Genomic DNA, 14,549 nt, shown 5'->3' on the forward strand with positions numbered 1-14,549 from the left:
CTGATATTTTCCAATCTGCTGAGATATGAGAAATGCACTTTAGAATGTGATTCACTTAAAATACAGCTATGTACAGTCTCTCCACTGTGAACAGTTGGGGAAAAAAAATTTTCTATTGGTTCAAGGTCTTCTGCTCAACAGTAGCATCAGTGTTTGGGTTTTTAATTAAGTCAGAAACCTACACAAAATTTGATAGTGAGTAACTATGATATTACATTTTAATGTACCTTTTAATTTCACGTTACAGTTAAATAAAAACTGGTTTTATACATTTATGTTATATAAGTATTCTTTTCAGATGTTTCTTTAGGCATCTTCAGCATTTCTGTTTGTTTTTGCAGAAGCCTCACTGAGATTTTCTCTTTGCAGGACATGCACAGCTATAGTATTATTTGAATTTAGCAGTCAAAAAAATGCTTCGTTCTCAATAATATCTCGATACTTTTTAAAAATGAGTTTGAAAGCATATATATTTGCAGAATGGCTACAATTTGTTACTAAATCATGGCACTGTATCTTTAAGCTAGCCCTGGTCCTGTTTTTGTAGGTCAAGATAATGTCATTATTTGTTTTATGGTAGCAATGAAGGATGTCATAGCAGCAAAGGAAACCTTTGTTTCAGTAGGCATTGTACAGACAGTCTCTGCTAAGGTTTTTGTTGTTGTTTTTAAGATGGTTGTAAAACTAAATGTAAACAGTGTCAAAGTTGGCATCTACAAAACGTTTGAAAGAGAAGCTACTTTTCTTTACTATTCATTCTCATAGCAGTGCCACAGACATCCTGAGATACATTCTTCTCATGTATTTCTATCAGACCCTTCCCCCTGATTGCCCCATCCTCTCCTGGGGCCATTCGACAGACACGATCCCTTCCCTGGACAGTGAGTAGAAGCTGGTGAGCTTTCACCAGGGTAGTTTGCTGCAGGGAGGTGTCCAGGCAGTAGAAGTGCGCTTGCTCTGCCCACATTGAAAACAAATCAGAAGTGGCATTAGCACAGGCTAAGCAAGCATGTAGGCATGCTTTAAGAGATGTCTCTGGGTCTGCAAAAAGGACTTTTGCCTCCTCATTCTTGTCTCCTTGATGCCAGAGCTTCCATAGCTCAAATATGCAGAGCTGTTTCCTCCAGGTCCAAAGCATTGCTGGCTCTGTTCATGCCCTGTTGCTCACCTACCAATTTGGGAGGGGTGCTTGAGGCAATATTTGATGAAGTAGATGAAGCTCAGCAGATTTGTTGCCAGAATAATTTACTGCTGATGTTGCAAGAATTTTCAGCAGTGCTTATTGTAAATGTTAGAAGAGATTTCTCACCTGTGTTGCATTATGAGTTTAATACCATGATTGTGTGTGCAAGAACACCTCACAGAACAGGACCCGTTCATGGTTTAACATCTAGTGTAATGAGGCCCAATAAAATCATGTTAAAAGGATGTTAATGTTGCAAAGGAAAACATCAGAAGCAAGGAAATGCCAGAATTAATATGGCCTGTGGAAATCTAGTCTCTTATGCATTATGGTGCAGATCTTATTACATGACATACTAGGCTTTCCAGGGGATGTGTCCTTTTTTCAGTGAATGTGTAGTTAGTTTTTTCTTTTTATGTTTCCCAGTCTGTATTTGTTTAACACAAAGCATCCAAAGGCCATGCTTAATCTAAAATCATTCATTATGTAGTATTTCTCATATACCTTAAGTGAAGTTCTTCAATGCTTAATAAATGCATCTCTTTCTCACACTACCCTCATAGTATCAGATACTTGTAACAGTGTTAATATTTAAAATACAATGAACCAAGGCAGAGATGAAGGCAGAAAATGTATTAAATGTTGACTGTTTTTTCCCCAATTTGAGTCAAATTAGACCTTCATTTTTCTGGATAAACATAACGTTTATACACTGCCTTGTAATTTCAAAGTATAGTTTCCCAGCTTGGATCATTAATTAGGTCTGCAGTGCAGCTGGTGTAGCAGAACGAGCCTGTTACTCTGGGCAAACTGGTCACTAAAGACTTTACTAGTGAGTTTCACAGATACCTGATGAATGCTCAGGCTTGTGTTTGTGGTGTTAGTCCCAAATCTAATTAGAGGAGAGGAAAGCAAACTGCTGTGCTGTCCCATCCCAGCCAGCCCCTGTACTCTTCCCCATTCCACCCCTATGCCTGCCACATTTTTTTCACCTGGCTTCTGCTCTCTGATTTTGCCCCCTGCAGATCCCATTCTTTGTTTGTCTACTGATTTCTGTTCCTTTTCTCTGTTCCTCCCTGTATTTAAGTCTACAGGGGGGTTCTGTTTCAGGGTATTGCCTGGGTACCTGCATGGTGGGAGACAGGACTGACAGAGGAGAGAGGGACAGTTTTGCTAACGTCAGTCCCTTTCCTGGTGTCAGGGGGGCTCCAGCCGCTGGGGAGAAGTAATCCTAAGTCTTATTCAGCACCAGCATCTTTTGAGATGGAGAGTATTCAATGCAGGTAGGGTCTTCAAAAATTCAGGAGCCAGACTACAACAGGAGTCCACTAATGGTGTGAAAGCAGGGCTTTTAGAAGCTTATAAATTGAAACAAATTTGGGCACCATTTCACAGAGATGATGATTCCTGGCTACTGGTACACCTTGGACTGCCCCCACTTCCAGTTTTGGGGTTCAGCCTCCAAACCCGCAGGAGCTAAATCTGCTCAGCACCATAGTGGTGTGACTTTTAAAATGTACGCAACAGCGTGTTTTCTCAAAAATTTGCATTTAAGAATTTTTAGCTGGAAACGTTTCAAACAGGCAGGGTAGGAGATTCCAGCATAGTTTGACAAAATTCAAACCCTACTGAAACTGGTAACTTCCTGCTCTTGTGAATGATTTTCAACATGCATATAACTAAAATTATGAGAAAACCTGTGTAAACAGGGGGGTGGGGGGGGTGGGGGGGGAAGAGAAAATAGAGCAGAAGTAAAGAAAAAGTTCTTTTTATAGCATTTAACACATGAGAATGGAAATAAATGTGATGTTAGTGACAGTTAATTATTTTGAAAACAGTCAGCAAGGCAGATTAAGAGGAAAAACAGTGCAGCTGAAGACAAAGGGAACAATATTTGGTCTTTGATCAGATGTTTTCACAGTCATTTTCTGTTCACCTTCAAGGGTGGCATAATTTTATGATTAACAAAACGTGTTTTGCTACTTGAGTAGCCTTAAAGAGAAATGGTGTTCATTCCATATGGCCACTTGAAAGAAAATCACATGCCTGTTCCTCCTTTAAGAAAGAAGATTTTAATTATTGAATCTTTTCTCTCAAAGAGGGACTCTAAAGATACACAATGAAGTTTACATTTAGTCTCAGAGGAAAAGACAAGTCTATACCATGTGCTTCTGCTGCACATTTCCTTTAGAGAATGATCACAGATGAAATGCATCATCTATATACCAAGCTAAAAAACTGAAGTACTCTTAGATTTAAAAATATTTTGTTTTCATTGCAATATTCTTGAATACAAAACACTCACTTTTTCCCCCCCAAGTTTGTTGCATCTCACAGGAGGTGAGTCTTTTTGATGCAGCTGGTCTGTCACTTTTCTGCTACTCTGTTTTAAGGTACATCAAAATTTGTCAGTTGGTTGGTTTTTTTTTTTTACGTTCACCACACAGGTAGAGCATAATCTTTCAGCCATTTCAGTGACTTTCTAATGTTGGTCAAAGCAAGATGCAGTAGTATCATGAGCAGGGGTAGGACAACGCATCTGTGAGTACCCAGCTATTTCTTAACCGGGGGAAGAAGCACTTCTCATCCCTGCCCAAGGAAACCAAGGCTCTTAATATATTGTGTATGTTAAAAGATCTCAGGTAGTGTAGTGTGTGTTTGAATTTTCTTTGCATTTCTGTGGTAACTGCCCACCACAGGCGCTGCCATCACTTTGCAAAATCAGTGTTGGGATGTGCTGGGTGACTGTCAGACTCTCCAGCAACTGGTTAAAGTCAGTGGTTGAACTTTCCTGACCTGGGGAGTGAGATCTGAGCCCAAGTGCAAGTGTGACAGACAGTGCTACTGGTGACAACCACATGAACAGCAGAGGAATGGGAAAGGAATGTATAAATGCCAGTAAATTTAACAGCAAGGAGACAGCAAAAATAGCCTGGTAGTTAATATGTGCTAAAGGGAAAAAGAAAAAGAAGCTTTACTAGGAATTAAGTAAGTTAGATGCATTTATATTTTCATTAATTTTATTTTAATTCTGTTATTATATTTGATATTTTTTTATTTTATAATCATACTTCATACTCCTTAGCACCTTATATTTTTAATTATTTTAAAGTATATTTTATATGGAAAATGAAAAGATTCTTTTCTGGCCAAGTCCCTCTGTAACTCAGTGAGACAATCTCCTTCTGAAAGTACACACCTCCTCCGAAGGAAGGGCTGTTTCAATTTCAGTGTCTCTGAATGATTTGAAGGTTTTTGAATGGTTGGCTGTGATGTTGTCAGTACACCAATCTGAATGACTGTTTCTCTTGTTGTATGTGAAGACACACTGCAGGCATTTTTCTTGGTATTCGATCATGTGCTTATATCTCAAGTATTTTACTGTATTTCAGATTCAACATTACTTCAGTAACAATGTAGTGATCATGAAACTATAGCAATGATGTTTGCATCTGAATGTTTATGAAATAGTACCTGTGAGTTTTGGTTTACATGAGCCTTCGCCGTCTCATGCTGAGCCACTTCACCATCACATACCTCCATGGCACTCCATTGTGACTACCAAGTCCATGGAGTAGCACAGCAGGAACAGTGAAGAAAGAATCCAAGAGGAGGAAAATTATTGGTGATGAAACTGAATAACTGGATAGGTTGAAAAAGTTTTGTAGTAAAAATCAAGCAAATCATAATTAGAAGATCCTTTGTGTTTGCTACTTGTTTAGTGTTTTGGATGACCCCTGTTACAATAATACAGACAGTTTTACGTTATCGTCATGGGGAAATTTTTATTGCTGCTACTGGAGTCTGATTTCTATGAATAACCATGTATGCAGCCATATTATTTTTTCAGTGTCTAGAATACAAATGAAGAATAAAAATGACCATCTGTAGAACCATGCTTGTACTCAGACATCTATGAGTGATGTTGCATAGCATTCAGTTGAGGTATTTAGGGAAAATTTGCCTAATCCTTGTTCTGTTGGAATTGGTGAATATTTTGCCAATTACTTCAATAGAAATGCTATTCTATTGAACATTCACGATCTTTTCTCTCCTAAATGCTTTTAAGTAGCAAAAATGTGTAGAAGAATCTCTTGATGCAAAGGTATTCCCCAAAATTCTCATTGAACATTTGCTAGTTTTAATGGGAATGTTCTCTGTATTGTGTCAGTCACATCAAGTGAGTCTGAGTGACAGTGGTGTTTCTAGATGGCTTTAAAAATGGAGTCTTGAAACCTCCCACACAGCCCTGAATTCTGCATTAGCACAGAAGTGTGCAAATATTTTTTTTTCTCTTCTGAAAGTACAAGAAATTTAAATTACCAGAAGGTACAATTAAATTTTTGCAGGAATGTGTGAAGATCCCAATGAGATACCTAGTCTGCAAGAGAACAGTTTTCTATTTTTGTGTGAAAATGATGGATTTTTTTCACCTTTAATGAGCCTACAGCAATGTAATGTGAAGATTAAACCGGAAGTTGAAGTACCTTTTACGTAATTGTATGTTGCAGATATGAGTGAAAACACTGTATGTGTTCATTGATGCAATAGGAAAATACAGTTAACATACAGTTAGCAGATTCACAAAATAAAATTAACGTATGAATTATTTAGCTAACGCTGCGCTTTGCCCCAGAATCTGGTGTTTATTATTGTGAACTTTAGCAGGAAACAGAATCAGTATCAATTGGGAAAACATTTCTTTACCAAGCTGAGAACAGTATGGCTTTCTCGTTTCGAAGTGGGGAACCTGGTTCTTTGGTTTCTTTGTTCCTAGTTGGACTTCTCCCATGCTATTTTAGCCGAACATTTTACATACTAATGGAGCCTGGGGAAGTGCAGTTGGCAGCTGTTCATGGGATAATAATGAAACACACTGTTTAGTATTGCATACTGCTGCTGTAAAATGCGGGAAGTATTTTATAGAGATCATGGTGAGCAGAGCTGGATCCACTTTAAGCGCTGTAAGTGCGTGAACCGTGAGCAAGGAAGTTGTGTTTCAAGTGAGAGTAACTGGCACTCATTTGCTTTTGCAGGTAAAGAAACCGTGTACAGAGTCAGATGGTTCAGAGCCGCAGAATCCCAGGTACGGTACCAGAGGGCAAACGCCGACTGCCTGCAGCACGGTGGCGGGGTGCGAGGCGGAGCTGTGCTGTGGCTGCGTAGCATCAAAACATGAGAGACACGTTTTGCAAAGAACGAATGTTTTAAATCAATTTATATGGTTTTCACTCTGGAAGGTTTTTTTTCTGTTTTCCCCAGTTAAAGATGCGGGCTAGCGTTTAGGTTGTTGACTTTAGATGGTGCCATAACACTGAATTGTCATCCTCGATTTAAAAAAACCAAACCATTAAATAATCTGTGTAATCAAATCTAACTCTTTTCATTTATTACTTTTCCACATACCTGAGTCTTGCAGTTTATTAATAATATAATTTATTTTTAGTGTGGGAAATTCAGTCTTTATTTGGGAAAATTCAGCTTTATCAAAACTTCTTTGTTTTCACCTATGAAGAACATGCCACTGCATTAATAACTTGGGAAGAGGCCATACGTTATTTAAAAAAAACCTTCTCAAACACAGCCTTTTCTGATTTCATGTACATGGGGAAAAGGAAATCAATTTAACTTCCATATTTATGTACGTGTGTGGCTACTTTGGAGGAGGTGAAGTAGCAAATGTTTTAGATGTGCCATTAGGCGTGCATCCTGCTCTTGATTAGTAAGCTGTTGAACTACAGTGGATGATTTTCTTCAATTTTTGGTGGTCTGCAGTGCTTTTTGTCTATTTGTCTGGTTTCTGTTTAGAAGACCTATCTCAGATTCACAAAAAACTCAGAAGCTTTAATTGTGAGGGGAGGGCCACAAAACAAACCTGACATCATACTAACATTGTGATTAAAAATCAGAAAAGCATAATTCAGGGTCCCATCCTTAACTATGTCTTTGTGCCACTGTTACAGCAGGATCTTCTGGGGGTCACCTGCAATATTCAAGGTCGATAGAATATCTGTGGCTTGAGCTGTGCTGTGCACCATCTGAATTTCTTTGATTAGGTCATGTCAGTTATTAATACATCCCTTCATTTAGGTTGGTAAGAACTGGATGTATGTGAGGGAATACAAAATGCAATGTCCTAATATGCTTCCAGTGAATTCAGTAGCAGTTTTGCCCTGGACTTCAGTGAAGGCACGTTTTGCCCTTCAGTCCTTGCTCCATAACTTCTTAATGAAAAATGTATCTGCTGTGTGTTGGATTAAAGTTTAGTATAAAGGTCAGGCTCTTTCCAAGTGCTTTGATGGTATGGAGAATCCCAGCTTAGCTAAACACTTGTGCACATGCATAGTTTTAAGCATCTTGCTTGTCCAGTTGAGACTGTTACATCTCCAGTCTTTAAAAATGATTATGAAGTCCATAGACTGATGTAGTTTCATCAGTTTGATATTGCAACAAACTTGAGGACCCAGAATATAATGTACATCAGGAAATTTCTTACGAGCTGTAGTTAAATTCTTCATACCGAGTCTGAAGAATAGGTTACTTTTTTTCTCCCAAGTGCAAAAGGGAATCCATGTTACAAGTGGTCAACCTGGAGGCTAAATCTGGTAGTTTCATTTTTCTAAGGTGTACTTTCAAACACAAATGCTTTCCATTTTGAGCTCCGCAGCCTCAGTTTGAGGATCTATCAGATACAGTTGGAATTCATGTTGCTGGCCTGCGTGTGGGCAGTGCTGCATATACAGCCTGACTTTCCGGTCAGATCTCGGTTCGCGATGTGACTTTGGTCGTGCGGGGGGCTCTGTCGGTGCTGGCTGGAGCAGTGCTAGAGGGCACCGTGTGGTGCATAGAACTGTAAAGCCTGGAGCAAGGTAATTCTTCTCTAAACAAGGCTTAAGTGAAAACATTGCACATAAAATGAAACATCAGCATAAAAATGAATGCTGGAGACACACAGCCTTACAGAATAGCTCCTGGCTTGGGACCTAAGGCCAATATCATTCATTTATTTAGCTAGCTTTATAGTCTGTTGGTTTTGGATTTGAAACTATTACAATACATGCAGATGGAAAGTGTTTTTACAGTAGGGAAATAATTAAATTGGGTGTGGGAACTTTGTCAGGAGAATTCTTGGAGTGACATGTATCAGCAGATTCTTTGTCTTGCTTGGCCTTCATTTGTCTTTCAGAAAGAAACATTCAAACTGCAGATGTGACTTGTAAATTTTTTTAAGGGAATTTACTAACCTATGCAGCATATCAAAAAATGCTTTCCAGAAGTATCCAGCTATACATGCAGTAAAAATCAACCTTGCCAGCATTTATTTATAGAAAATGGTTGTTATCTGAACAGAGAGGTAAACTGCACAGATGGAGACAGAACTGTAGTTAAGAATTGGTGTTGTGGTGAATAGGCGAGGTGTAAACACAAAAGGGTTTAAACATGCATGACACTTCAGTATTGCTGTCACAAATTTTGACTCACAAATTACTTAGAAATTCTTTCAAAGTTTCTCAGTTGTTATTTTGCTAAATCCCTATCAACTGATTGTGAATACTTCCTTTTATCCCCAAATGTTTAGATATTATACCTAAATGGTGGTATTATAGCTAATCATGGCGGTATCAATATTGTGGCATTCTTTCTTCATAATTTTGTAACAAAAATCAAATTCACCCTGCAAGTCTGGGTAGCCATCTAGTCATGCAAAATGCTTACAGCTTTCTGGAGCTGTTGGTGTGTGAGACAGAGGCAGTAAATGGTTGGTACTTGCCAACTGTCATACTACAGGTCTGGCCGACACAGGAGTAACATGCATGGGTAACAACTCCAGCACACTGGCCCTGTATCAAATTCGCTAGCAAGTTTAGGAAGATAAGTTCCTGTGTTCAGAGCCTATAAACATATATTGCTCTTCATTTTCTTATATGATGGGTCTACTTTAAAATGGTACCAGTCCTGAGTATGCTGAACAGTTCCTACATTGAAGGTAATGTTATACAAGAATTGCTGAAGTCTGGTGCAGTGCATGAAAGTTAATTTGTTTGCAGTTATTAACCAGCTTCCTCTTGACACAGGTAACCGTCTAAGTAATTTTAATTCTAATAAGAGAGCATTTTGTTGCCATAAAACTTGTAAGCCACGCTTGCAGCCTCATACACCAATACTTTGCTGTGGAAATGGGGTAAACACTAGCATATGTGTAATTCTGAAGTCTGGTAAAATGATAAATACCAAGTCCCAGACTTCCGCTCACACTCAGTTACAGCACGTTTGGTTTGGCTGCACATCCCAAGGCAGCATCTTTCCTTGAGACAACAGACTGCCTGATGAACACATCTCTGCTACCCCCAAATCCTCTTTCCCTTCCCACCAGGCCTGCCAGAGATTCCACTATAAAACCAAAGTCACGTCAGGAATTGAGGTCTGACAATAAGTATTGGGTTTTCTGGGCTATAGAATGAAATAGGGAGGAGAGAAATGAGGGGAGGGAGAGGAAGTTCCTGCAGATGGAAATTTGGCAGGGTCTTCTGCTGCTTCCTCAAAGTCCACTGATTGGGGGGGGTGGGGGGGGGGTGGGGGGGGGGTGGAAATCATGCTTTTTTACTCTCTGCAGAAGAATGAGGAGATTTTTCTGACAGCTGAGACAGTTTGTTTTTTTCCTGGAAGGTTAAAGGAAAATGACCATACAGTTCATATATTTTCCCTCTTTAAAATATGATTTTTATATTGTGAAGATGGTATCTATGAGGAAAAAAAGGGAAAACTTGAACATTTTGACAAGTAGTTTTGTAAGCTTAGGATGAAAGTTAGCTGGCAAATTAACTTGTGAAAATACATAGTGGTGTCAAAAAGACATTACTTGTGTATTCACAGAAGTGCAATGGAGGGCAACAGATCTGTGTAATGGTAAGTTAAAGCTAAGCCCTGTGGAGTAAGAAGCCCTTCATTCTTGTTGCATAATTTTTACTACAAACTTGTGGATCCAGTATCTCAAGCTATATCCATTCATCCTGACTTGTCTTTTCCTTTATATACTTCTTTTTTTAAAACTTCTAAAAGCAAAAGAAGGGGAGAAGAAGCCACTCTTAAGCAAATTCTCCCTTTTAAAACTTTATTAGATGCTATAAGAAGAGTGTAATCAGAGGCATTATAGCTATTGCATTAGTACCAGCTACAAAAAGTTCATTCCTATGTATTAGTGAACCACAAATTCACCAGTGATGATCACTGGTAAATATTGAGTCATATGCATGGACACAGTTACTGATACACAGATACAGATACACCAGATACACAGGCTGTCCAAAAAAGCACAGAGGGATTTTTTTAAGTGTTTAAAAAAGGTCTCCAATATTTCAATTTAATGTGGGTTTCAGTGGGTCTTTTAGCATAGATTGCAGCTGTTCATCAAATGATTGCTGTTCTGTTCTTCCACACCCACACTACTTAAAAGTGTACCACATAGTAAGATTTAAACGATATGAATTCATGTTCCTGTTTCTTCATCTTAAAAGTCTGTCTTTAAACTTCTGAATGAGAAATAGGCTTTCACGTTTTCTCGGTGGTCTCATTTTGATACCGGCTCATGGTTTTTCATTGGTCAGGATATAGGGTGCATGTACATGTCCAGAGACAACTGCTGTCATTAATGCATTTGCAAGTAAATAGGTAGTATTGAATGTCAGTGAGAGCTACCACAGTTTTCACATTCAATTCACTGGACCAAGGTTTGTTTCCTCTGTAATTTGAGGGTGGTGTTGTGAATACGATGTTTACTATACTTACTGTATCTGAGCTACATTAATACTGCATGGGTGCATTACTGAACAGTGCTTCCGTGGCCATCCATATATTTAACAAAAATTAAATGGAAAATAACATGTATATTCTACATCTTATTCCAGACAACCACATAATCAAAAGTGTTTCATTCTCAGCAGTTTGGACTGTGTAAAATACAAATGAGATCTCTTTTTCACTGACTAATTTCCTCAACAAGACCTTCACAGTCTTATCTCAGGATGATGATTGATTCTTTCTGTCAGGTATTGGCTTTATTTTAATACCATGTAATTGTACATGTTTACCAGATCTAACATTGTAACTCCTGAACACAAATCCAAACTTTACAGGCATCTGACAGATTCTGTGATGAAGCTGTCATGCTTTTCCCATGACTGATCACAGCTGACCCTTTGCATACCAGTTCCTAGGAGAGTGAGACCAGCAGTACCATCCCATTCATTTGCAGTTCAGGAGATGAACAAATGTTTATTGTTACATGGTGAAGAGGAGCTTTACAATTGAGCTGCCAAGCAGGAAAAGCCATCAATAAAATTTAAAGTTTCAGCAATTATAATAGAAAAAATAAATAGAATTGGTTGCACAGTAAAAATGGGCAAGCTCAAACTACCGAGTTTACATATGTGTTGTTTAGCCACGTTACTTTCCCTCATTTTTTTCTCATTCATGTCTTAAAAGTTTTTTAGAAGGTAAGGGTTTGTTGGCTGTCAACCATATGTAACTTACCTTGGCTAGAGGGTAATTTAAGTGCTTTTCTGAGTCAGGGATAGTGTAGCTCCACTGTATCTCATGCTGAATAATCTGTAGATCATAGTAATCTGATAAATGGGCTTCACTTGAGGAAATGAGATAGAGAGAATTCTGTTTGATTTAGACTTTGAAGGTGAGATTCATCTCACCCTGAAGTAGATGTGTGAGGTAGGCACTTCTGAGATGCCATTTATCTGATCTTTCTATTGACCGGGAAGGCAGCTTACTGTATCCCTCTTCTTCTGAGCAACCATGCAGACTCCCACCAGCAATCACCTGTTGTACTGCTGATTTATTACAAGAAGACCAGCTAGATACACAATATGAACAAAGGCAATGAAAGCATTTATTTTGATTTTACAGATTCTGCTTTTCTGCAAAACTGTTCAGTTCCAGAAGGGAGTACATATAAAAATAAGAGTATTCTTTAGCCAGGAAAAAACACACTGTGACTAGCTGCTAGTATTTCTTGGGTTTGGGGAAGAGGAACAGAGAGAGCAACACAAATTTGCTATGAAAAGACAGAATAAATAAAGTTGAAATTGAAAGATTGCCACAAGTAATTTTGGGAACTAGAAGAAAAAGTCCAGTCAACAAGGAGGGATAGTATATGTCTGTCAGAATATAGCATTCATGTCAGTGAGGCCACTGTAGTCATAAACACTTCACCTAAGAGAAACGTTTGGCAGGATCAAGCCCAGACTTCTCAGTCAAGACAGTGGCTGGCAAAAAAGGTATCACAATTTTCCAATTTTAAAATAACTGCGTTGTGGAATAAGATTTCTCATAAAGGCTACATTCTGGGACATGCAGATTTAGCTTGCAGTTGAGAGAATGTTTTATACAAATCTGTTACTTATTAAAGATTGGGTGCCCGTATTTAGTCTGCAGGCCACTTAAGCAGTTGGAGTCAATCAAAATAACATAGTTCATAAGATGACTATGCAGATACGTGTAACTGAATGACATACACCATCCACGACAATTGCACGACAGTTGCTACAAAGGAGTATGTTGCCTTGCTACGTACGTTGTGTTGTCAGGCATGTAGTTTTCAGGCAGCACAGTCTTTCCTATTTTTAGAGCAGTCTGTGTGGTATCTCTCTGCCTGCTGTACACGGATGTTCTCATCCGTTAACTTTAGAAATTCAGTCTTCTGATTACCCGAGGCCTATTGAAGCTGGTCACTGTCTGCCTGTCAGTTTTTGTTGGCTCTGGATCAAGCCTCAAAGAGTTCTAAAAATATGTATGATATATTTACAGAAATTACAATAATCTATTTAGAGTGCAAACACATGGTAACTGATGACATCACAGGGAAGTGTTTTAACGGTTTATATTAACAGATCCCTGTGGCTTAAACAATAAAATTAATGTATTTTTTATATTTCAGGTCTGTTACGAATTCCTGTTTTTTTGTTAAAAGTGGTCATAAAATATTTTCTGTTGTATTAGTAATAGTTTCTCTGTGTGATGCCAAGCCAGATCATGTCAGTGTTATGACTTCCATTAACCTGAATCAATGGTGGGTGAGACTTTGGAGTAAACGAAAGCAACAAAACTCAAGAAGTTTTGAACGCTTTGGGGAAATTTATATCACCTTAAAAAAAAAAAAAAAAAGATAAACAATTTTTACAGAAATGTTAGTAGAAGTAATTTGGAGATTCTGGAGTTACCCATAGGTGCAGGTAGTCTTTTTGTCCAACATCACATACTATGACATATAAGAACTTTCTAGTATGGATTTGTGCTACTGGAATACAAGAATCAACCAAACAGAAAAAATCAAATACATCTGGAAATCAGTTAAAGGTCTCTGAGAAAGGACGAAACATGCTATTCTAGCAGTTCTGAGTTTATTGTCATCTGTTGGTAGAAATATGTCCTACTTATGAGATAATGTAGGTAATACAAAATACTGTGCAAGTGCATGCTGGAATTTACTGATATAAATTTAAAGGTTGTTTTTTTTTTTGTTTGCTGTCCCCTTAGAACAGTGCTATCATTCCTCTTTGTTAAGGTGTATTTTGAAAACAGTTAAAATCCTGTTGAATAATGGCTTGAACCACCTACTCTTAAAATATTTCTTTACTGCTTATGTTTTCCTAGTTTTCACTCAACAGGTACAAAAAGATACGCATTTACAAGTAGTTGATATTTTATATATTTATTCACTGTATATAGCCTTATGTCTTAAATATCTCGAGTAAATGCCCTAAACATTAGGCTGTTATGAAAGCCATTCCACTTGGTACAGTATTAGATATTTCTTGGAGTGGGGATTTGAACCAGGGTGTCCTGTAACCAGCACACATAAGTCTAGTCCCTTTTGCTATCCCAAACTGATCTGTGTGAAAATTTTCCATCATCTTGAGTAATTGTTAGCTTACCATTACTGTTGTATGAACAAAGGTGGTGACTCCCAGGATATTGCTGCGTACCCATCTCTGTTTTAAACTCTTCTCATCATTCTTTTTTCCACATGTCCTTCTTCAGACAAAGGAAGTTTTCTTGCATGAATGTTTGTGGTTAGTTGTAAGGAGGACTGGAACCACCCCATATATTTGTATAATCAATAGTTTTGATATAATTGTGACCTCCAAAGTGCCTTGTGACTTTTGAGCTTGCTCAAGAGTGCAAGTTATTTGGCATGCCCTAGCCATGAAGCCACCCTCACACATGTTGAACTACTGTTACGTATATTCTGCCATCATAGGCAGTGCGATGGTGAGTGCTCTTCAACCTAAATACATGATAGCGCTCTTTATAAGGTCTGGCAAAAGCTTGCAAAAATGAAGGTCTGGACTCAATA

General features: G+C 38.2%; 1 protein-coding gene across 9 annotated transcripts in view; it reads left to right on the forward strand.

Annotated features, from left to right (window-relative positions):
- EYA4 (EYA transcriptional coactivator and phosphatase 4) overlaps window positions 1–14,549 on the forward strand; it is a 158,009-nt gene that overhangs the window by 75,089 nt on the left and 68,371 nt on the right. For all 9 annotated transcript variants that reach the window (XM_055811194.1, XM_005230135.3, XM_055811193.1 and 6 more), the window contains exon 3: window positions 6,220–6,269. In XM_055811194.1, coding sequence (XP_055667169.1) covers window positions 6,220–6,269 — 50 coding nt within the window. The remainder of the gene's footprint in view (window positions 1–6,219; window positions 6,270–14,549) is intronic.

The sequence above is a fragment of the Falco peregrinus genome, chromosome 7 (genome assembly GCF_023634155.1).
Source record: "Falco peregrinus isolate bFalPer1 chromosome 7, bFalPer1.pri, whole genome shotgun sequence".
Taxonomy (NCBI): Eukaryota; Metazoa; Chordata; class Aves; order Falconiformes; family Falconidae; genus Falco; species Falco peregrinus.